This window comes from Cydia strobilella, chromosome 10 (genome assembly GCF_947568885.1).
Source record: "Cydia strobilella chromosome 10, ilCydStro3.1, whole genome shotgun sequence".
Classification (NCBI taxonomy): domain Eukaryota; kingdom Metazoa; phylum Arthropoda; class Insecta; order Lepidoptera; family Tortricidae; genus Cydia; species Cydia strobilella.
In genome coordinates, this window is record NC_086050.1 from 14,810,603 (window position 1) to 14,835,273 (window position 24,671).

The 24,671-nt window shown below is 38.1% G+C and overlaps 2 protein-coding genes across 2 annotated transcripts in view; both read right to left on the reverse strand.

The window, feature by feature from the left end:
* LOC134744954 (uncharacterized) overlaps positions 1 to 24,671 on the reverse strand; it is a 62,399-nt gene that overhangs the window by 16,600 nt on the left and 21,128 nt on the right. The window lies entirely within an intron of this gene.
* On the reverse strand, positions 1,296 to 11,777 carry LOC134744600 (organic cation transporter protein-like). Its single transcript, XM_063678462.1, has 7 exons — positions 11,574 to 11,777; positions 7,484 to 7,679; positions 5,188 to 5,288; positions 3,938 to 4,089; positions 2,894 to 3,520; positions 2,058 to 2,239; positions 1,296 to 1,490 (listed from the first exon to the last, which is right to left on the reverse strand). The coding sequence occupies exons 1-7, from the start codon at positions 11,741 to 11,743 to the stop codon at positions 1,332 to 1,334; spliced, it is 1,587 nt and encodes a 528-aa protein (XP_063534532.1). The 5' UTR covers positions 11,744 to 11,777; the 3' UTR covers positions 1,296 to 1,331.

Consider the following 24,671-nt stretch of genomic DNA (forward strand, 5'->3'; position numbering starts at 1 on the left):
TCGGTACACGGCGGGAAGAAGTTAATAACTCGAGATATTTTTTTGAAGAAATTTGAACTTAAACTTAAATTACATAAGGTTCAAATTTCTTAAATTTTTTCCCGCCACTTATCAACCTCTTCCCGCCGTGTACGGATATAATCATGCCCACCTCACCTTTATGATATTGATTAGTGATTTATAATCAATAACAAGATGTTTTCATTGTCAATGCTATGAATTCTGGTTATTTACCGGTTTGAACGATGTCTGGATAAAATAATTCGACCAGATTGTAACATATTTTTACCGACTTCAAGATTTCAAAAGGAGGAGGTTCTCAATTCGGTTGCATATTTTTTTTTAATGTTTGTTACTTCGTCATTTCTGGACCGATTATGAAAAATTCCTTTTTTGATTGTAAGTATATACATACAGATTGGTCCCAATTTTATCAAAACACAGTTCTGATAATGGCATCCATGAGGAATCGAGGGCACTCCTCAAATGTGAAAGGCATACATATAGTGATTTTTGTATTTTCATAAACAAATCAAGCATTTACATTTAAAAAAGTGACATTTGATGAAGTGGAACTGCTGATGATAATCACAGAAACGAAATGCTACTAGAAAAGTGGGTGGTTTTTACCTCCTTTTCTACATAATTAGGCATTATTAATTAAAGATGCTGTCTTTTTCATTTCATTGTATGGATATCACAGTACACCATCAACAACAATCTTTCACCGGCATCCCCTATTGAAGTCGGTTTTTTTGCTTAAAAATTATTTACGTTTTTCCTTGAATGCAATATTAATCGGGGTTATTCCACATTATAATTCAAGAATTCATGTGGGCTGGTAATTATATACCTCAGCAAATGTGAGAGAATTAATAGATCATATTAGATATGACAGATGTTTTTTTATTTTTTTCTGAATACCTAGTTTTGTATTTAGATAGGTAGATTTAAATCATGCACACGTTTCTACGTCTACGTCTTGCTTTTCTAAGCACAAGTTATTTCAGAGGGTCTACCGTGAAAATCGAAATTGCGCGACGACGAAGTGGTTCGTGCTTTAGGCTCTCAGTTCTCGAATGTTCAGGATACTGGAGCCTAATAATGTCTGGTTGGGACTTATATCCTAAAACTGGTCCGGACGTAAATTCATGCTTTATCGAAATCGTGGACATTTATTTATTCCACTGTTACACACAGAAAAGACAAATAAAACCTAAATCTGTGTACCTATCTATGACCCATTTAGTAAACCATGGAAACAAAATATATTGGAAATCTCTGGAAACAAAATATATTGATCTTGACCATTTATTTTATAGTATTTTTTTCTAAAGTTTGGTAGTAAGTTTTGATTTGTAAGCCTCTACTTCTGCCACAGTGTCGAACAAGGGCAAAGTTTTCGTCTCCGGGGTAAATGTTAATAATAGAGCAGCCATCATGGCCGTCGAAGCAAAAAGTATCGATGGTAGAGCCGGTAGCTCCGATACCTGAAAAAAGTAATTACGTATTTATTTTAATTTGTTGAGGGTGGAGCCTGCGGTGCGGTTGTTGAAACGTCCGGAGTGTACCTAGTTGTAAAAATGTTTAGTGTACGTATTATAATGTTAAATAAGTTATATATAAAAGTTTAGAATGTTAAAGAATGTTCTCAAAAAATAGTTAATGTTAATCGGTTTGAATGTCTCGCCGATTCCGAAAAGTACACTGACATGCACAGGCGGCCGCATCGCCAAACTAAACTGGGTCGCAGGCGTCGGTCACATGTTCACGTGTTCTATTCGGTGCATGTGCACTGAACATAATTTTATGCTTATTTATATTTAATGCTACGATTTAATATTTCATAAAATAGTTAAAAACCTTTCATAACTTACTAGGTAAAGGCTAATTCGAACGTAAACTGACATCAAAATGCCATCTAAAACATAAGTACAAGCGAAATGCACGATAAATGCTCGGTAGAGAATTTGAACCGAATTAAAATAACATTAGAAGAGATAATTAATGATAATATGTGATTATCTACATATAAATACTTATTAAGTTTTACTTACTAATAAAGGAGCAAGCGGTGACAACATACTGCCGATTCTCGCAAGCGTATTGCAAAAACCAAAGAGGGATCCTCTAACGCTAGTAGGAAACAATTCTAAACTGTAAGTGTACACTCCAGTAAAACAGAGAGCGGTTGCTAATTTCCCCAGTAGAAACAGTAGGAGTTTTAGCCATGGAGTTGCTGAAACAAACGAAGGTATATTATAATTTTGGAAAATGTCGTTGCCATTTTGTGAACCGCTTATGCACTGTACACTTGTACAGTCGCCATCAGATATAAAGGAGCGGCCAGTGTTCACAAATATCTGAACACGCGAACGCAAAATATATTGCGAAAAGCGCGAAAATGGCGCATTGGCTAGATCTGGAGGCATACCTGTCTGATACGGTTTATATATTTGATCTGAATTTGGTGACGTTTTTTGTTGAAGAAATGTCACTTTTGACACTGACCGATCATATCCATGACAAATCCAGATCAAATTTATAATCTGTTATTACAATCAGAATACACCATCTGAAAGCACCAATCGGTAGCTGCGTTTAGTGTAGGAAATTGTGAGGTTACTGATAAAGTAGACTTCTAGGGCTCTTTCTTGGTAAATTACATGTCATATGGTGGACATACAATTCTACTATTATGCACATAAAAATATTCGGTATCTTTATTATATTCAGTTGGTTTATCCATAAAAAAAATGCGTAACAAGTAGTGCGTCTGGGGCTTTACAGGTCCTCTGCGATCTCTCTTGAAAACACGAGCCCCAATTCGTGTAAGATATGTTCACGTTATTTATATTTTACCTAACGTCTAAAATACAATAATTATACTTACACTCTGGAGCAAATGCCTGCGCAAGTATAAATACAGCACAGGCAAAATACCCGGCTTGTAATGAAATTCTTCTCCCATATTTGGAAAAGGTAAAATATGTCAACAGATCTCCAGGAAAAGATGTCAACGAAGTCAGTGCAAAATTCAAATATTTGTTCCCAGGCAATGATATTGCTTGTACAGCCAACCCGTAGTATACAAAGCTTGAAGTAAAAAAACAAAAAGAAATAACAGCCAGACGTATCATTATTTCTTTAGACTTGATAATATCCTTTACAGTCTCCTTCTCCTTCTGAGAAGCTACGTTAAATTTTAATCTTATATCATCTTCCTGTATATTATCTATTTCATCATTTGTTAGTGCTAGTTTATTTATCTTAGCAATTATTTTAAACGTTTTTCTTGCATCATTAGTTTTTCCTCGTAACAGTTGCCATCTTGTGCTCTCTTGCAGAACAATTGTGTATACGACGAATATTATCACAGGGGCGTATATGGCAAGAATCAGTGATTTCCAATGTTGAAGACCCATCGCTATAAAGGCGAATGCTACCTCGCCTACGTATATAGCGTAGGAAAATATAACACCAGCTGAGACTCTTTTAGTTTCGCCGCCGACTTCAATCACTGGAAATAAAACGTTGATATAAATTTAATATACATGGCCACCGAAGCAATCCTACATAAGTAAGTCGGATTTTGGATAGTTATATGGTTATATTGGCCTCATGCTAACCCGTGCGGATTGGTCACACACACCTATTTCTTCGCAGGTATATGGTTTCTTTACGAGGCTTTTCTTTAAGCCACTCGCCTTACAGCACACCAGCCAGCAGCAAAAGTACCGATTTTTTTATGTGCACATCTATAAGATTACTCTAAACATGAGCGTAGGTAATTTTGAGAGGCGTGAGAAGAATGGGGTGGATTAAGAATGGTTTATTTCTAAGAACTGATATACGAGTAATACGAGTATACGATAACAATTGCATGACTGTCTATAGTAAGCTCATTAAGAATTAGCGATGGGTTGAGTAAACTTACTCCAAACAATAGCTACAGTGTAAAGTCCGGATGCAATGAATGACTCCAAGAATTCTATAGCCAGATAAGCGTAGAAGTTTGACACGAAGATTTTAAACACTCCGACTGCTCCTCCTACTGCGCATATTATTATAGTTGGTTTTCTTCCGAATCTGAAATTGATCCGAGGTATTTTAATATACGATTATATAAATAATATAACACTTGAAGCTCTCGCATTTTGCACATATAATTAATGTCATAAACGGGTCTAACGCGATTAAATTTCATAATATTACCTTTTTTCCGACGTTTTAGCCAGGTTGCACTAGCTGTGGTCACGGAAGACTGACGTCCCCGCAACATATCAGTGGAGATATTGGTAAACAACACTAAAATACTCGACATTAGTTCATATAAATGTTCGGGGTAGACAAATAATTTGATCTACCCGTTTTTGTTTAATATTTAGTGTCCATGGCACCACGGCACGGCACGGCACGGTAGTAGATCAATTTATTTGTCTACCCCCAACATTTATATAAACTAATGTCGGGTCGTTTAGTGTTGTTTACCAATATCTCCATTGACATTTTGCGGGGACGTCAGTCTTCCGTGACCACAGCTAGTGCAACCTAGCTGAAACGTCGGAAAAAAGATAAAATTATGAAATTTAATCGCGTTAAACCAGTTAATGACATTAATTATGTATGCTTATATATTTTTTTTAATAATTTTCCGGTAATATCGTTTTGGTGGCGGTTTAGAGTTAAAACAATCTGTACAGATAATTTAAGCAATATGGTCAAAATATAAATGTATCTAAATGTTACCCGTGCCTCCAAAATGCTACGCGATTACCAATGTGTAGCAATAATATAATATAGGATATATATTTTGGTCTAGAAAGTTGAGTGCTAGAAAGATGAGAAATACCTATTAAACATGTTATTGTGTCATCAAAGAACAAAATAAAAAAATAGCCAATTTTTTGAACGGTGATACATGTGATTTGAATGTGTGTACTTTTCGGCATCAGCTGAGTCGGAAATGCTGCTTTATATCACGTTATCAAATATAATAATAAATACCATATCAATATGTTTTATTGCTGACCAATATAAAAAGAAATAAGGCATAAAAAATAAAGCATATGAATTAAACTATGGCACACAATAGGCGGTCTTATCGCTAAACAGCAATCTTTTCCAGACCTCTATATAACACCCTCATATATTTGATAAATAAAATAAGATAAGGAAGTGATTTACCTGTCTGATATCCAGCCCATCAATATCATTGAGAACAACATTCCTATGTTGTGAATGCTGCCTACAAACGAAGCTTTCCACGATTGGCATCCAATGTCCAGCTAGAAAGTAAAATAGTGTTAAGAGTCCATCTCAGCTAACTTTCTGCTAATTTGAACAGAACAAAGTGAGGGAGTATCATTATAAAGATAATAAGTTTATAGAAATTTGTTCGGCCCTTAGATAACGATGTATTCAAACGCATGAATGAATTACGTGCATATGATTAAAGTGCATCTACCTATTATAATAATAATTATTACCTACACCAATTATCCAGTCGCCACGATGATAGGACGTGACTTAGATGTAATGATCATCACATCTTATACATATTTTATCATCTCGATTTTATTACTAGTTACAATAATATTTTTTCTTAATGTGTATAAAAATTACAAGAATAATTGGTATAATTGAACATATTATAGTACCTACTTATGTAGACATTTTACTTCCCTCAAAATTTACGATTTATTGTTTATTTGTCACTGCATGCACCTTAAAGCTTTTCTGTTTTGCCCTATAGTTCACTGGTAGAGAATGCCTATAGTGCTTGGCATTAAGTCCGCCTGTTGTATTCCTTTTTATGTGCAATAAAGTTTAAAATAAATAAACATTGCGTACACAATTATTGTGTTCAGACATGTAAGTATCTAGTCTTGATAGCTTTTAGGGTTCCGTAGCCAAGCAAAATGCAAAATGCTTACTTACTTCGGACACCTCTCACGTCGTTCTCCGGATAGCCTGGAAAGAGTAATAATGACGGGCAAAGTTGAAGGCACGAGACCTCAGGGCCCTTCTCCCACTAGATGGTGTACTCAAATTACGGCACCTATGTAACTAAAACTGCACGAGGCCATGCGCTTGGCGAGAAACAGAACCCTATGGAGGAACCTGGTCTTCAGCAGAAGGACATGATGTCACGATCCTCAGTATTGAGGGACCGACTGAAGAAGAAGCCAAGCAAAAATGGAACCTTTATAGTTTCGTCATGAAGCCCACGAGTTTTCGGCCATATCGTAGGTTTCGCCCAGGGATATCCGCTCAAATAAAGTGACATCGGTGGCATCATGCGATAGGTATTTAAAAAATAACATTAAGGTTGACAAGAGCGTTTTTTAATGCAGTGAGCAATTTAGGAAACAATAGATCCGAAAACTAAAGACGCCGGTTCGAATCCGGCCTTCACCACTGGAGGGCTTCGTCACTTTTTGTTTAATATATGATATCTATTACAGTTTTTAATTGATATATAGTAGTGTGACTACTTAAAAAACACAAATCAAAATATTTAATAAAATAATTTGATTTGTTCCCAAACTTGTTAATAGATCCGAAAGTTAAAAATATTTGCGCCCCCCCTCTAACTTTTGAACAGGACAGGTTACCTATGCCTTTTTTTCTTGTATGGCGTTTTTGTATGAAGGTACGGAACTCTCCATTCCGCGTGGTCCGATACGCACGTGGCCGGTATTAACTACTGGAAAAAGTTGATCTAAGTATAAATGTATGTATATTTATAAGTCACAAAAACCCCGCCGCCTAAAACCCGAACCAAAAAAATTGAAAATGCTCTAATTTTAAAACGATATGCTGAAATAACATGACTTATTATGAACATTAAACCTATATCTATGTTACCTACTTTAATGTGTAACTTCTCGTAAGTGTACCTACGCTACGTGGGAAATGGGCGTTGTCCTGTCAATCTCCTTGATACAATGAGTGGCGAATTGAACGCTCTAACTCGCGACAGCAATACGACTATGAGGACAACGCAATTTATCAAGGAAATAAGTAAAGTGATGTAGGTAATGAGCTTAGTAAATGTGACCGACAACCTCTATATAACGATGCGAACGTCATCATTGTTGTAGGAGGCGATATTAACTATTTTTGCATGTGCCTGTGTGTGTATGAAATCTATTGATTAGCGCCACGCCACTGAGTTATCTGAGTTGGTTGAAAAACGCTAAAAGTAAATGGCACTATTAAATAATTTCTACGTATAAAATATGCTTTTTCAAAGCACGATTCAAAGTCAAAAGTAATAAGATTACAGATTTCAAGAACACAAAGCAATTTCCAAAGTAGTACAAACCGCGGTATAACAATGAGGTACGCGGTACGTGGCATTATATGTAGGTTAGTTTTCTTGATTCATTCACTACTCTCTTTCGTAATGCAGCTTTGTCTGGCGACTATTTACCAGTCATTATTTATAATTGGGTCTACATCAATCTTAATTAATTACCTCAACAACAGCCGAATTCCCATGCTCATAAATCCACTCATCACACTGTCGGAATTCAACGGCCATTTGGGTTTCGCACGTGGCCTCGTCTGTTAGGTTGAATATTGGTCTGATACACTTGGAGTCGTATGCGCTGGGCCACCACGAGGGTGTCGACGCTGTGGCGTTCGGACCATCACATTCAGGGACACGGCATCTGGAAAAAGATACATATAGTCTGTCAAGCCATTTCCGTCAGTAGAAAAAAGCGGCAAATTTAAAAAATGTAGGCGCAAAGGGTTATCGTCCCATAGAAAATTTGAATTTTGACGCCTTTTTCTACTGACAAAGTTGTTTGACCGGCTATAGTGAGTCAGTGCACTTTGCCGAATATTCATACACATTGGGGGTGGGGGGGGGGGTTCTTTGAAAATTGAAATAAAAACAAACCCGATGTGTAATGATTTTTCCTTCAGATTAATAATGTAAGTAATGTAATAAAAAATACAGAGGCAGCAGAACGTGCGTGCGAGAATGAGCCATGAGCCTGACGCGCATCCTCTCCGCCGACGACGGGCTGGAGGCGGTGCCAGGCGCTATGCGTACTTGCTGCCTCCACCGTAGTGTGTTGCGCAGGGCTCCGGGGGGGAGTCCCTGCGGTCAAAGGCTCACAGGAGTCACAGGACTAGGGGTGCCTGACCAACTGGCGCCCACAATGTCTGCGGCCCGTGACCCGGCCGCCGGGGGTGTACGCAGTCGAATGCTGATAGTGATCCTGCGGCGCAGCGCTCCTCTACAAGGCGGAGTCGTTGGTGGTTTTAGACGTTAGTCCTACCACTACTGGTTAGTTCGTCATTGTTCCTGGTTCCCCCGGGCCAGGTAGCATACGTCAACGCGTTTTCCCAACGTTAAAAAATGGCCCGAAGAATGCAGATTTGACTTGTTTTAATTTGATTTATTCGACGTTTAAGTTCTTTACCCACTGTTTAACGTCAGGTGATTGAAGGTATCCCAAACAAATCGTTTGTTTCTAATAGCTGTTCGATCGCAGTGTGCTTCCGCTGAGAAAGCTCTTGAAATATTTTCGTTGGCCAATATCATTTTAGCCAGGTTTTGGGTAATAGAATAGAATAGAATAGAAATCATTTATTCAGACAACACATCAATACAACACATATATAGCAAATACAAGACAAAGATAAACGAAACAGTAGAAATAGAGATGTGAAGCTGAAATGGTCTCCACTCAGCAATGCAGCTGGCACGACTAGCGTGGTCAACGGCGCTGGTTTTGTGGAGCCAGCGGAGTGTGCGGGACAGCATAGTTCGGGACGGGACACGTTGTGGACGACGTGATATAATAACATATAGTACTACTAACATAAATATATACATCGAATTTATATATATATATACAAATATACATAACTTAACTTGTGAATAACTAAAGAACAGAACAGAATAGGTAATAATGACGATGACGGGACCCGGATTTTTTTAATATTTAGCTTCAGGCAGCAAAACTTTGTTGGTCCATTAGGTACGCTTTGAGTCTTGATTTAAAGGAACCAATAGTACTGCTCTGTCGGATTGGTGGCGGAAGATTATTCCAGCACTTCGTAATGTTAATGGTATGACGTTAAGTTTTTGTTAAGGAGGTTTAAAGTTTCAATTATGCAACTTGCATAATTAATATCATTAGGATTGATCACGGTGTGAAAAATGCAGGGAGATTGTGATCTTGATTGCGTGAGTTTGTTGATGGCATGTTTTCCTGTTATTGTATTCTTCCGCGAAGAAAATTTTTTGATTTGTAATTTCAATATTGTGGCAAAAGTTACTTTCTGACAAAAATAAAATTGTTTGTCAAGAACAACATGATTCCGATTGTGTGGAAAATTGGAAATATTTTTAACGAAAAAATGAGTAAAAAGTTGTTTAGTTTTAAACATTACCGGTTAAGAATCTAATAGTTTTCCGGACCTCATTCCTAATTGCAATTCGACGTTTAAGTTCTTTACCCACTGTTTAACGTCAGGTGATTGAAGGTATCCCAAACAAATCGTTTGTTTCTAATAGCTGTTCGATCGCAGTGTGCTTCCGCTGAGAAAGCTCTTGAAATATTTTCGTTGGCCAATATCATTTTAGCCAGGTTTTGGGTAATAGAATAGAATAGAATAGAAATCATTTATTCAGACAACACATCAATACAACACATATATAGCAAATACAAGACAAAGATAAACGAAACAGTAGAAATAGAGATGTGAAGCTGAAATGGTCTCCACTCAGCAATGCAGCTGGCACGACTAGCGTGGTCAACGGCGCTGGTTTTGTGGAGCCAGCGGAGTGTGCGGGACAGCATAGTTCGGGACGGGACACGTTGTGGACGACGTGATATAATAACATATAGTACTACTAACATAAATATATACATCGAATTTATATATATATATACAAATATACATAACTTAACTTGTGAATAACTAAAGAACAGAACAGAATAGGTAATAATGACGATGACGGGACCCGGATTTTTTTAATATTTAGCTTCAGGCAGCAAAACTTTGTTGGTCCATTAGGTACGCTTTGAGTCTTGATTTAAAGGAACCAATAGTACTGCTCTGTCGGATTGGTGGCGGAAGATTATTCCAGCACTTCGTAATGTTAATGGTATGACGTTAAGTTTTTGTTAAGGAGGTTTAAAGTTTCAATTATGCAACTTGCATAATTAATATCATTAGGATTGATCACGGTGTGAAAAATGCAGGGAGATTGTGATCTTGATTGCGTGAGTTTGTTGATGGCATGTTTTCCTGTTATTGTATTCTTCCGCGAAGAAAATTTTTTGATTTGTAATTTCAATATTGTGGCAAAAGTTACTTTCTGACAAAAATAAAATTGTTTGTCAAGAACAACATGATTCCGATTGTGTGGAAAATTGGAAATATTTTTAACGAAAAAATGAGTAAAAAGTTGTTTAGTTTTAAACATTACCGGTTAAGAATCTAATAGTTTTCCGGACCTCATTCCTAATTGCAACTCGCGCAGATCCTGCCCTTATTTTATTCATTACCTTGTATTTTTTTAATAGGATAAGATTAATTTACATCTTATTAATTTACATTTTATCTTGTCAAAAAAGTGCCGGCCGTTTTTCAAGACATGCGTCGCTTAATGACATAATCCGTCGGTCTCTTGCCACCATCAATGTACCCGCTCTTCTAGAGCCGACTGGCATTATCAGAGATGATGGCAAGAGGCCCGATGGGATGTCCTTGGTTCCTTGGAGCTTGGGACGGATGTTGGTGTGGGATCTTACCTGCGTAGACACACTGGCACCGTCCCACCTCCAACGGACTAATGTAAAAGCGGGCGGAGCGGCGGAAAGCGCCGAAATTTTAAAACGTAATAAATATAAGAGCCTCGGTAGAGAGTATCATTTCGTTCCATTTGGAGTTGAAACTCTAGGTCCATGGGGTCCCAGCGCGCATAAGTTGTTTGAAGAAATCGCGAAGCGTCTGGTTGACGTAACTGGTGACCGAAGAGCTGGCGGCTTTCTCGCACAACGTATCGCATTGCGATACAGCGGGGAAATGCCGCCAGCATCCTTGGTACAATGCCTCAAGGGCCTATTTTAGATTTAAGCTAGTTATTAATTTCGTTTACTGTACCTATATATATCTTGTATGTAAATAAATGTTTAATTTACATCTTGCAATGTTAAAAAATCTCAAACTTCTATAATGAAAGAAAGCCCATCACACTTGCCGATTTAACACGATCCAATTATACCTTATACCTAATCGCATACATTTGTAATTGTTTTTTTGATAACCTTGTTTAATACATGAAGCAAGTGCATTTTTAGGGTTCCGTACCCGAAGGGTAAAATCAAGACCCTATTACTAAGACTCCACTGTCCGTCTGTCTGTCTGTCACCAGGCCGTATCTCATGAACCGTGATAGCTAGCCAGTTGAAATTTGCACAGATGATGTGTTTCTATTGTCGCTATAACAACAAATACTAAAAAGTACGGAACCCTCGGTGAGCGAGTCCCACTCGCACTTATCCGGTTTTTTAAATAATTTTTGCAAACATTTTTCTTACCTGAAGTTGATATTTTCCGCAACAAATATATAATTCACATTCATCATAGACACCATTATCAACGGTAAACAAATCAAAAAATACTGTACAGTCTGAAATGTTCCGAAATCACACAATCTTCTGAACACATCATTTGATTTCTCATCTTTGGAAGTTACTTTAATATTCATTTTAAATTTATATTAAAGTAAGATTTATTTTCCTCACTCTGTTTTTTGTCAGTTAATATAGTGTATTTTTTAAATATTTAAAACACTGTTTAATATATTTCCTTATTGAGATTACCAAACGACACAAATGCTTGTACGATACTAATTTTCAACGCGAATCTCGAAACATCGCCGCCATATCAATTGGCATCAATAAGTTTACATCCTAAGGCGTCATGGTAAATGAAAACGGTATAAAGAGACCGCTACAATATGAGTAACATAGGTTTATGTAATTTTATCGCATGCACATGAGTACAATAAAAATTAGATTAAATCGGTTAAAAATGTAATGTAACTGCATTTTATAGTTCGACCTTTGATCTGGTCATACAAGTTTTTGCTACGTTACACACTTTTAAAACTTGGCATATAAGTAAGTAGTTATATCATTTTTTGTTTAATACTAGATTGGTCTGTTTAATATTTTTTTAAATACTTGACACTGAATATGACAATTGAACAAATGAGCAAATACATAATGAAATAAACTCTGTTCAAATTCTAAAATATTTGAAAGTGTTAGGGGATTCAAACCCAATTTACTCCTACTTATCAATTAATATTTTTATACACTCAAGAGCAAAAAGCGGGTCACTTTGAATTTCCACAGAAAATGATCCGCTTCTGTTCCGTACCTCAAAAGAAAAAAAAGAAACCCTTATAGGATCGATTTGTTGTCCATCCGTCCGTCTGTCTGTCTGTCATGACCCTTTATCTCGGTAATGCGTGGAGGTATCGATTAGAAATTAGCCGTCCGCCGGCCGTTTATGCCGCAAAAAACGTATATTTCGAAACTCTCAAGGGAATAAACTTCCCGTACTTCCCGTTGACCTACAACTATAAAATTTGGCATGTTGTGTTGTTTTACACTACAAGTACAGATGTCTGAAACATCTGAAAACTATAAATTTGTAAAACATAAAAATAAAATAAAAAATAAGTTAAACCCTCGATGGGAGAGTCCGACTTGCACTTGTCCTTTTTTTATTACTCTGGAGCTGGAGAAAAGTTTCGTTTCATAAAATTCTAAATAGTCGGCTGGCCTTATCATCGTCCGCAGTCGTACAAATGTAGTGCATAATTGTTTTCCATCGTATTATCTCGGAAACGTTCGTATTTGTCATTCTACTTCAGTCAACCTCGGTACATTTTGGTACTGAAATAACAAGACACATTCGTACGTTTCCGTGAAAATACTATGGAATGGAAAATAATTATGCATTACATCTGTATTCGATTCGTACGCCGAGCAAGCAGCATCATGGGCACATGGGCAATTGTTTTCATGTTTTGGATCATGTCAATATGTAAACAATATTTGCATAGTGGTGTTTTAGGTTTAACATAATAAAAATAAGTTATGTTTACAAAATGTTTCCTTTGACGCAAAAACGTAGAGCCATGTATGTTACGAGTATTTTAAATACACGAGTACCAGGCTTTCTGTCGAAACACAATGTTTTGAATGATACGATACGTATGTACCTACACTCGTACATAATGTGATATAATATGATCACACCAAGATATGATTTGGTATGATATGATCATGCTTGACACCTCGTGGGCTACACGCAACTCGGATTACACGCATTTAGGACCAAATGAAGGTATGTTGGTTCCCTATTGTGTTGCAAAATGTTTTTTTGACATATTTTTGTATTGCATAATGTTACTTGGTAGAAATATCGTTTGGCAGAAATACTTTTGGCATACTGCTTTTCGCATAATATTACTTTGCACAATTTCTTTTCGCATTATATTATTTGGCAGAAAACCCACTATGCCACTTAGAAAATTCTGCCAAACGAATATTATGCGAAATGACTATTATGGCAAGTATATGAAAGTATTAAAATGATTTCCAGCTTGCTGGGAATTAACTCCTCAAAACGTTATTATTGTATCTAATTTGATTGGCCTCTAAGCCTTCTGATTCACACTTACATAAGTCCAATATAAAGTAATAGACTAAGAATTAAATGCTCATAATAAATTGCTCGAGTGATTCTACCATAATTATGATCATTGATTAACAACACGATTTCCGACACATAATGTCATTTGTTATTGAACTAAATATAACCGGTACGAGTGCAGGTTTCTAGACGCTTCCAATACAACACGATTCGCGTCAATAATGATGATCAAATGTAATTATATATCGGCTCGTGTCTCATATATCGCTTTGAGGAATTCGACCTTGATTATTCTTAGTCGGTCAATTTTGGCTGTAGTAGTGGTCTTGATCTTGATCGTTCACATTTCCAACATGTGCTTGTTGTGACGCCGATAGATGTGCGTGTGACGTGAATTTTCACTTTCGCTTGGCTATAAAAATCACAGATCTATAATGACGCTTACGCTTAATGGTTTTATGGTTTAAAGATATTTATTCTCATAAAAGACATACAAGTCACTTACACGAGAACAGAGTTATAAGTAAAAGTTATCCTATTTACGGTAGCATTAAAGTCGAGCTCGAGAGGTACACGCTCACACATTTTTTTTTTTTTTTAAGGTGGGTAGTGGTTTAAAATGTATTGCGATAATTTAGTTTTAAACGCATTGAATGAGCCTGTCCCTCTCAGATCAGACGGTAATTTATTATAAAGCTGTGCACCTTCATATGTTAACATTTTTTTCCCTAATTGTGTTCTTATCTTCGGTAGCTATAAGCTTCGATAGCTTAAAGATAACTGAAGTGTGCAAAAGGGAAGCTAAGGTAAATATCCGAGTGCACGACGCGGTACTAGTATATGGCACGGGCACTCTATGTCAAAGTGACATGGCTTAAATTGAACTAAGAGGATTTTTAATATTGTCTTCGGTTACCGCGATAGTTACTCATGAAATAAAACTATGAAAACGGATTATATCGCGTATATTGAATAAGAGGATTTTTCTTCATTCGAATTTAAGCCATGTCAAATACTAGTGTACCGCGTCGAGCACTCGGACGTTTACCTTATCACGTATAACATTTCAAGAGTGCGATAGAGGCAAATCACAAAAGAAAAAAATGAGAGCGGCTGCTAACGGCCGCTATGAATCTCGAACGCATTTTTGTAACAAAACGTAATGTAGTAACGTAAGATTGGCGGACTGACAAATACGAAAAACTGTATTCAGTAGATACGGCGGGTGATTATATCTTGGAATATACCAACTGTTACAAAAGCAAATGATTTACGCAATCACATAATTATGTATTCAGAAATACATGAATTTTGCCTATTTTTAAGCGATCGTGTCTCACCGGATCAACCCCCAGTCTCCCCTTAAAGCGCAGCTTTTAATTGCCTCCTAATGGTGAAGAGCTTAAGAAATCCTCTGCAAAAACTTCAGAATCCCCTTTAATCCTATCGAAAACCTTAATCATGTTGCTTTTAATAGTTATATATAAATATCATTTAAAAATGTGGGTCGGACTTGTAATCCCGAGTTTTCTGCGATTATGCGGGTCTGAGCAAGATTGATGACATGAACCTAACGGCCCGACTCGCAAACTTACCTAAGACGGCGCTAAACACTTTACCTGTTTATAAATTAGGGCTATTATCGTTTAAACTAACTCGCTTATAATTTTGTAAGCCTGTAAGTCCCGGATCTAGAAGATTATGAGGCATAAACAGCAATTCATGCGTGCTGAAACTACCCTCTTGTTTAGAAACTGAGAGCCTTTGACAAACTGCACGCTTAACAGTAAAGGCCCGGAGCCCGGAGAAGCTGGATGGCTAAATTTATCGTGTTTTCATCACAACGTAAACTAGAAACAAATATTTAAAAAAAATCCCCAATTTAATATCATGTAGGCACTCCCAACATTTGAGAAACGCATTATCCCAATTTTGGTACAGACTAAGTTGGGATTAGGAACTACTTTAAGCGATACATAAAATAAATAATAAAAATCTTTTATTTCCGAAAACGGATCCCATATTATGGCTAGTTACACTTAACTTAAAAACTATGTTAGATTATTTTAGAGGAAAACAAAGAAAGCAGATAAACTTAAATAAAAGTCATAATCAGAAATTAAGCCTCCATCATCCTAAATTTTAGGGAAAAGAAGAATAAATCCAGAAAGCGAGTCCACTCATGCACCTGTATTCCGGGTAGCCATTTAAACTTCGGGTAGCTGTTCACTCGATATTACACCGACAGAAATATAGATAGTTAGATGTATATGGCTTAAAATCGATAATATAAAATAGAGACTGAGATAGAGATACATGTCGATAAACTAACTCCAATTAATCGTGAATAAAGTAATCCCAATTTAGAAATTGAAACTTAGTTCTAAGCATCAATGCCAAAAGATACAGATTATTACTTAACTGCTTACAATTAATGAGAAATTTTGCTATTGTGTCGAGTTTCGGGAACGAAACGACTTACGTTCAAATCGCAACGACGAAATTCAACATTGGATCAAATCCATAATCATCTTTACCAACAACTTAACAGCATATACTTTTGTCTCCAATTTAAACTTTATTTCAAAGCGGGAAGGTTCTATTCGCCACTTCATTAGGGGTACGTTTGAGAGCTCGTCGAAGTAACTAATAAAAAATCAGAAGTCAGAAATCTATGTAGCGAGTAGGTAGCAAAACGTTTTTCATTATTGAATACTGGAGCGTTGGAATATTACTCGTACAAATCACTTGCTTCGTAATTTTAATAGGAATCGATAGAAACAACTTACAAGAATCTTTATTGTTGGGTTGAGTTGTAATTAATGTTATTACGGGTGTTTCGGTGACAAGGTTTTTAGTATTGCGTTCATAAAATTGATAACCGTATAAGTTATCAAATAAGTTTTTGGTTAAAATTTCATTTTTGGTACAAGCTTTTATCATCGCTGACTGTACTTTTCATTCCACAGGCAACTAGTGCTCATTGTTTATTAGGTTGCGTTGTTTTATCACAGAGTTCCAATGGCCACCAGGAGGTGGTGATGATGGAGACAGGAGTATCCATCATCAGATCAGCTCGATGGTACCATAATATTGCACTCTCACCCGACTTACGTATGTTTGTATGTAAATTTTCAGCTTCATTGGAAGCCGGGATGTGGGTCAAACTTAACTTGCAAGATTTGACACGTACAAACATATATAAATAGGGGAGACCGAGGAGAGTTGACACAAATTTAAATTTTTCGGTCATGACGGTATGTTAATTTCGTTATGAGCAGCTTCTGCCAAACTCAAACAACAAATTGACGAGGTAAGTTGCAACAAGGTGTTCCACACAACCAGAGACTCGTATTGATCACTTTATTAGTTTATGACATATCTCACCCTAGAATTTTTCAGATGTTTACACTTCTTTGCAGTTTTAGTACAAAACATGGACTTTACTTAAAAACGTTGATAAGTCCAAAGTCCAAATATATGATAAAAAGGACTGCCAGAATGCTTCAAACATATATCGAAAAAATGCCAAAAATGATAAAGAAATGGCCTTGAAATTTTTCTTAGAAACTTACTTTTAGCAATGTTTTAGCACAAACCGCTGTAAAACTTGAACTACTCATCTAATAATAATAATAATAAAATCATTTATTTCGACCAACTTAGGATCATATCACATTACATTGGGACATTACATTAAATAATAAAATTATAAAATTATAGCAGTTAAAATTAACATTAAAATTAAATTAATTAATAAAATCATAAATATTACTTAAAATCTAACCTAAACAATAATGCCCGGTCGAGCCTTAGGAAGGCTTGGACACCAGCACGTGAATCATCTGACAGTGATTCAAGTACTGGCAATCAAACCTCTCCGCAAACGCCCTCAAGATGCCGCTGGAACTAGCCCGCACTCTGCGCACCAGGGATGTGCAGCGTTTCCTCATTGTAGCGTAAAAACAGTCTACCCTGGCCTCCGCGAACATCCCCGACGCACTACAAAAACGAGGTAGTCCCATCAGCATCCTGAAGGCGTTGTTATATTGTATACGAAGAGCGTTGTACTGTTTTTGCGTATAGCACGCCCACAGACTTGCAGTGTAAAAGGTAGTACAGAATGCTCTAAAAATAATCTTTTTCACCTCAATGGAGCAACTAACAAATCTGCGGGCCACCATATTCGCTCTAACACACAACGCTCTCCGTTCTCTTTCTATGTCAGCATCATCTTTCAAGTCAGAGGTTACTACATGCCCAAGGTATTTGAATCGGTTCACCCTATTCAGTGGAGTTCCGCTTAACTTAATAGGTGGCACTGGTGGTAGTTCTTTACCTCTAACTTGAAAGACCATGCATTCACTCTTTTTGACATTATACGTCAAACCGTGACTGAGTGCATATCTCTCACATATGCTTATTAGCTTCGCCAGGCCACAAGGAGAGGCACTCAGCAGCACCATGTCGTCTGCATAGCTTATATTATTCAGACAAGTATCGCCAATGTGGCATCCGACAGTAGTGCTGCTGAGCTCCTCCACAAGTGCATTTATATACAGGTTAAAGAGCTTGGGCGATCTAAGACCTAAACCATGTATGATGGAGTTTGGTAAGAATTGAAAATGAAGAATTTTTTTGGGAGTCATACTTACTTGTAGCGTCTATAGTTTGCGAGATATGGACGCTGTCAACTTATATTTGTGTTAACCTACCTCGGTCTCCCCTACATACATTGCAAGTTAAATAAAAGCTTGTAAAATTACGTGTAACTGAGGCAAAAGTCTTGAAGAGTCGTATTTTTCTCGGTACATGCATAAGGTTAACCGTATAAAGTATATGGTGGTTTGTATTTGTAATACTTACATAAGAAGTTATTATAGCTAAAGTCGTGAACACTTGGCTGCGTTTTTCATATAAATATGGCTCCGTCACTGTCCTTTACGATAAGCAAAGAGATGCAAAGGGAATATTTCAGACTAGAGCGTACATATTAGTGTGTTACCTATTTCCCTGAATACATTAAATACGCGATGGCCTGATTGTGTCCAAACAGTACTAGGAAGCTTTAGGTCACGTGCCCACGTATCAGCATCAACCAGTTGGTGTCATTCCAGTTGCAACCAGACTGCAGAGTTACTGGTTGAATTTTATTTAAATGACAATTCACCACCATCACCACCTGGCACCCAGGTGGACTATTTAAAAACTCTCAAAAAGCAGAAGATGCAGGAAGTCCATTCCTCAGTAGGAGCGTTTGTAGCAGGAAATGCTTCTGAAGCCGCACAGTACGGGACTATTTAGGTTCCATAATGTAGTAACAGTTAACTGACCGTCAGTGGACTTTATGTCTGAAATAATTGTCAGTTACATACCAGGTAAGGTACCGTTCGGAATGTTCGGATTCAGACTATGACGAAATTCCGGGCAGCAATATCGATTTTGACATGCGAAAGCAATGTAGTCGGTAGTCAAAAAAGGTAATTTTATCGAGACATTTATATTAAAATTTAGGATTCCTGTAGTAATGCAGTTGACAGCAATGTCGCGCTGCATTACTCTGAAAGTTAAGAAAACGAACTGACGTGCTGTGAGGTCGCATGCAGCAACAAGTACAGCAGCCAATAAGGTCGTTGCTCGTTTAGCGGCACCCAGGGGACACGTGTAGAGCGTATGTTACAATCTCCTATCTAGTGAGCAATGCGGGTGCGATTGCGGGGCTCCTGTGCAGGACATCTAGCACATCATTCTGTACTGTCTACTTAGCAAATACGACGGAAACCCTGCAGACTTGGATACAGAACCTTAAAATATATTTATAAACGACTGAATGATGCCATACAAATAAAAATTAAAATTGCGGCAGGAATTCTCATTTAGTACGAACGGTAACTTTATGGATCTCGAGTGAGACTACGTTTTAGTGGTTCATCCGAGGACTCGGCTCGACCGCAAACGCAACGGATGAGCAACAAGACTGTAACACGATTCCTCGTAAGCGCGTCACAGCCTAAATTCCACTTTGCTTATTCATTCAGCCTTTTGAACTAGCTTTTATTCAGCTTTACCTGCATAGGGAAAGTTAATTTGCAATTAAAACGATTTGTTACTACCTGTGTTAGGTGTCTGTCCAATTGTCTGAATGGAAAATTAAAATTATAAATATTATGAGACAGTCTTACACAAATCCCCCGTATTTTTTTATTTATAAGTCGGATTACCTACAAATGCACATTCACACACTCGTAATACAACGATGTCTTAAGGTCCAGTAAGTTCGTGTTCTTGCTAGATGGATGTGTGCCCGGGAGCGCAGATATCATGTTTTTGAATTCTAATGTTTTGTACGTCTATATAAAAAAATCGATGTTCCGTCAAACAGGATATTGCCGATTTTTACATAATTTTTACGTTTTAGACCGATGATGTTCGTGATTTTTTTCTATCGAGCGAAGAGATCGAATGGATGGTCCCTGGAGAAAGGCCTCAAGATTGCTAATTAAATTTTTGACAGCCGTATTGTGATCTAAAAAAGCGCTACGACTTTTCAAAAACTCCGCTCTCTGAACCTACTGCACCTTAAAGTAAATGAAACCTGAAAACGCGGTGTACGTGCAACGTCGCCAAACGTCCGACGGCGAATATATTAGATTTATGTCCGCAAAGCCGACTGCTGACACCACTTGCCACATGAAAGGGCATGGCGGGCCATTAATCAATTATACACATTTACACATATTAATAACATAATCGACAGGTAAATAAGTGTAGGCAACGTTTAAAACCCTCAAAAACTCAAACTCAAACATTTATTCACCAAATACGACGGCCAATATATTAGATTTATGTCCGCAAAGCCGACTGCTGACAGCACTTGCCACGTGAGAGGGCGTGGCGGGCCTCTGATAAATCAATGTGTATTTACACACATTATACCATAATCGACAGGTAAATAAGTAGGTTACGCCACAGGGGCACTTTCATATGTAATTTTTTTACAAACAACAATAAAAAAATACAAAAATAAAAATACAATTACAAATATCGAATCGATGAAATGTTACAATTTATTAGAGATGTATACAGTCTCTATATGTGAAATTGCACAAAAAACTGTAATAAAAAAATACAAACAACACACAAATACTAAAACATGTAAAATGATAAAACAAGGATTTTCCTACATTAACCCGCCTGTTTAATGTTGGCTGTGCTGTTATTATAAATTGTTCCACTCATCTCATGTCACTCAACTCATCGACATGTGTATCCTGCCTATCCTAACCTACGGTGCTCAAACATGGTCATTAACTGAGGCGTTAAAGTCCAAACTCAAGGTTTGCCAGCGAGCGATGGAGCGCAGTATACTAGGTGTTCGCAGAACTGATAGAATCAGAAACACGGAACTGCGCTCCAGAACTCGAGTTGTAGATGTAGGTGTCCAGACCGCTAAGCTTAAGTGGGACTGGGCTGGGCATGTCTGCCGCATGCACCCTGAAAGGTGGGCCAAAATGGTTACCGAGTGGGACCCACGGAACACCATAGATGGTGCTGGCCGGGGTGCAGGCAGGCCGAAAAGGAGATGGCGGGACGACTTAGACGCATTTTATCCAAATTGGCGGGACACTACAAACGACAGGGTCGAGTGGAGGAAACGAGGGGAGGCCTTTGCCCAGCAGTGGGACACTAAATTAGGCTAGAAAAAAAAAAAAAAAAAAAAAAACCCGCCTGTTGCTATCTCTATTGCATGCGCATTTTTTTAGTGATATTTTATATTTATTATTATATTTATTAAACTTTACACATATTGCTATCACGATCAATAGTGACATTGACAACCAGCATCATGGGTCTTTTCTTTTCTTTTATTTTTAAAACAACAGTCATTTAAAAAACTACGCCAGTAAATCTGTAAAAAGAAAGGCAACATTAAAACTATACAGAACGCCGACAGAAGGGTTTTCCCCCGCGTACAATACTGCTTTCAATTCGGCGTTGCTAAATTTTTATTAGGGAACCGAGTTACCAACTAGACGAAGACGGTCCATTGATACAAAAAGCGATCTGTGAGACCTTCCGGGTCCCTCGAGGACACTTAACCTATTTTCATTTCCTTTTGTTTTTATTTGCTTCGGGCTATGCATCGACAACTGTCTATGTTAGGCTTAACAATTCACGGCTAGACCGGCGTTTGGGTTTTCTATTGTTATAGGTAACGCTTAGTGTACCTAAGGCCTGAGTGGACGCTCGAGTTGGGCGTGCAGCGAGGCGGGGCGTATAGCGTGCATGTTAAACAAATGCAAACGTATAGGAGCGGCCTTAGAGCTCGTTCCCACTATGTCGGATGCCGGGACGATTTTTAATCGGGTGTCGTAGCGGCAGAACATTTTATATGAAGCTGTTTACACACGAACGACAACGATTTTGTGTCGGATCCGACATAAAATATCGTGTGTTTTGTCAGCCCTCCGTCCGGAAAAAAATCGTGTCGGCGGCGCTGTTCACATGATGTCGGATGTCGGACCGACTCCGCCCGCGCCGCACCCCCTGTGCCTCCCGCGCGTCGCATTGCGTGTGGCGCCTCGTTTGAACTGTCGTTACAATGGCACCAGCTGCGGTCGTGGCCGACAGCCGACTAGTGTGAACAGAGGCACCGACACCCGATTAAAAATCTTCCCGACAGCCGACTAGTGTGAACAGAGGCGCCGACACCCGATTAAAAATCGTCCCGACATCCGACATAGAGGGAACGAGCTCTTAGTGCACGCTGCTCAAATCACTTGTGAGCCCGACGCCACGCTGCACGTGCACGCCCCGCCGAACGCTCCGCTTTGAGCGTCCACTCAGGCCTTACACTTAAGAGTGGGTAGCGACCCATAGTTTGGGAAATGCTGCTTTTGATAACTACTTTTATATCGGAGTGGCCGAGTGGCTCAAAAATATTTTAAACATTCTCTGTTGTCAAGGCGTTAGCTGTATCTTGTTCTGAAATTAAAATGAGATATTGTGTGGCTACCTAGTTGTCAGGGTTTTCCGATTTCAAGCTACATTTACATCGATACTACTTACTATCAAAGACGCTATTAGAGTGTGTTTAAGCTAACATTGTACCGACTTGAATAGAAGAAATTGAGTAAGTGTTATTAAGTATAATCTTTGGCATTGAAATTGACAAACTTTGTCATTGCAAATGCCATGCAGAGTTAACTTGGTCCGACATACTTAATTTACTTTTTGATATAATTTACGAAGCCGTTGTGACATCTACGTATGTACTTATGTTATGAAATATTATGAAGCACGATTTTTTCTCAGATTTTATTCCTCTCCTACTGTTAATTACTCTTTGCTATATTTACAAGGTACCAACGTCCTACATTAAACCTTGAGAGGTGATCCCTACGTACCGTATCATACATACATTTTAATGGATACATGTGATATCCATTAAGTTAGCGTAGTTAGACGTTAGTTTTTGCGTTAGATCTTAAAATAATTCTGAGTGCTTTATTGTGTACCACGTATTCCCGGGACTTTCTTATAAATTGTTGCACTTGAGAAGTAAACTAAAACTTTGAAAGGTTATGGTCTAAACTATAGGGTGCGTAGACAAGATGCCAATCGTTAAGAGTCATTATTAAAAAACTAGGCATTATTAATATTATGTATGTCTTTCCCATCACGGAACAATGGTGTTCCGGGCCTTTGGGAGGCGTGCGCGGAGCCGAAGCCAACACGTAGACGTAGAGGCCCCCTTTTGACACTTTAATGAAATGTTACGGGTACACCGAGCGGATGCTGCCCTTGCCCGTGTCATGGGACGCACGCAGAGGCAGCTGTAACCGCCAGGGTGTAAGGACTATTGAGAGTTATGGAATCTAAAATGAACTAGGTTATTGGGTGAAAGCGATGAACTAAGTACTGAGCTATGGGATAAAAAACGACCTGCCTAATAAAACTGTATGCAATTTTATTTCCGGCAGACGGTGACTCGCCCTCACAAGATGGGCTCGCACAAAAAGCGACATCTAGGATGCCCCAAGGGCAACACCGGTGCGATCGGCTCAGGGGTGTCGAAAGGTGTGCGCCGCTTACTACCCAGTGGCTCTAACTCGCGTCTTATGCATATTTCACTTCCACACCTGGAGCCGGCCGGTTAAGGCAAGCCAGAGGCAGAGAATCCTGCCCCACCCACCCTCCTTGCGGGTAAACAGAACTCCCCAGGAGCACTCAGGTACGTGGGGTCGCTACTCACCATTAATCAGATGCAATTCGAATTCAATTTAAATATAAAAATACAAAACAGGAAATAAAACTATGAAAACGGATTATATCGTGTTTATTGAAAATACATCCCGACGTTTTGAACCCTTTACAGCGTTCGTGGTCAACGGGTGACTGAGGAAAAACTACAAAGTTCAAAATACCCACATGCAAAATTAATGAACCATCATAAACTTTAAGGCTGGTACATGCAAAATCGCTTCATAAGGCTAGTTATACAATACAACTATTTTTCAAGTAAATATATTTATATATACGCGATAAAGCTACGCCGGCTCCAACCCTACACCTCTGACCCGTGAAGATTTCATTCCCTCCTAAAATGTAGGAGGGTATCCCAATATGGGACCGGCTAAAAACTCGACGGGACACATCCTTTCAAAACATATTATACTCAGAATGTCCAACATCATCCAACCGAAAGGTCTCACTTTGGTCAAAATTATCTTACCCATGCGATTCAAAATTCATTGCGTTCTACAACATTCGTTCTCGCATCTATTTGTTTGTAATAAAATATGCAAATAGAAGAATCCAATTTGTATAGAAGAGGTATGCTCAAATATGCAGGGGCATAAAAAATTGCTGCAAAGTCCTCAGGGATGACTGGGGTCAATGCAAGGGGTTGGTAGAGGGGGAAGATTTACTAATTAAGTAAAGGGGTCTATTATGTATCTATTTAA

Bases quoted from the DNA above. Each gene is read 5' to 3' on its own strand.
- LOC134744600 (XM_063678462.1), bottom strand. From the start codon at position 11,743: ATGAATATTAAAGTAACTTCCAAAGATGAGAAATCAAATGATGTGTTC. The intron at 5,289-7,483 runs GTAATTAATTAA...TTTACTTTCTAG, and splicing joins GGAATTCGGCTGTTGTTGAG to CTGGACATTGGATGCCAATC. The intron at 3,521-3,937 runs GTAAGTTTACTC...TTTTATTTCCAG, and splicing joins CACTGTAGCTATTGTTTGGA to TGATTGAAGTCGGCGGCGAA.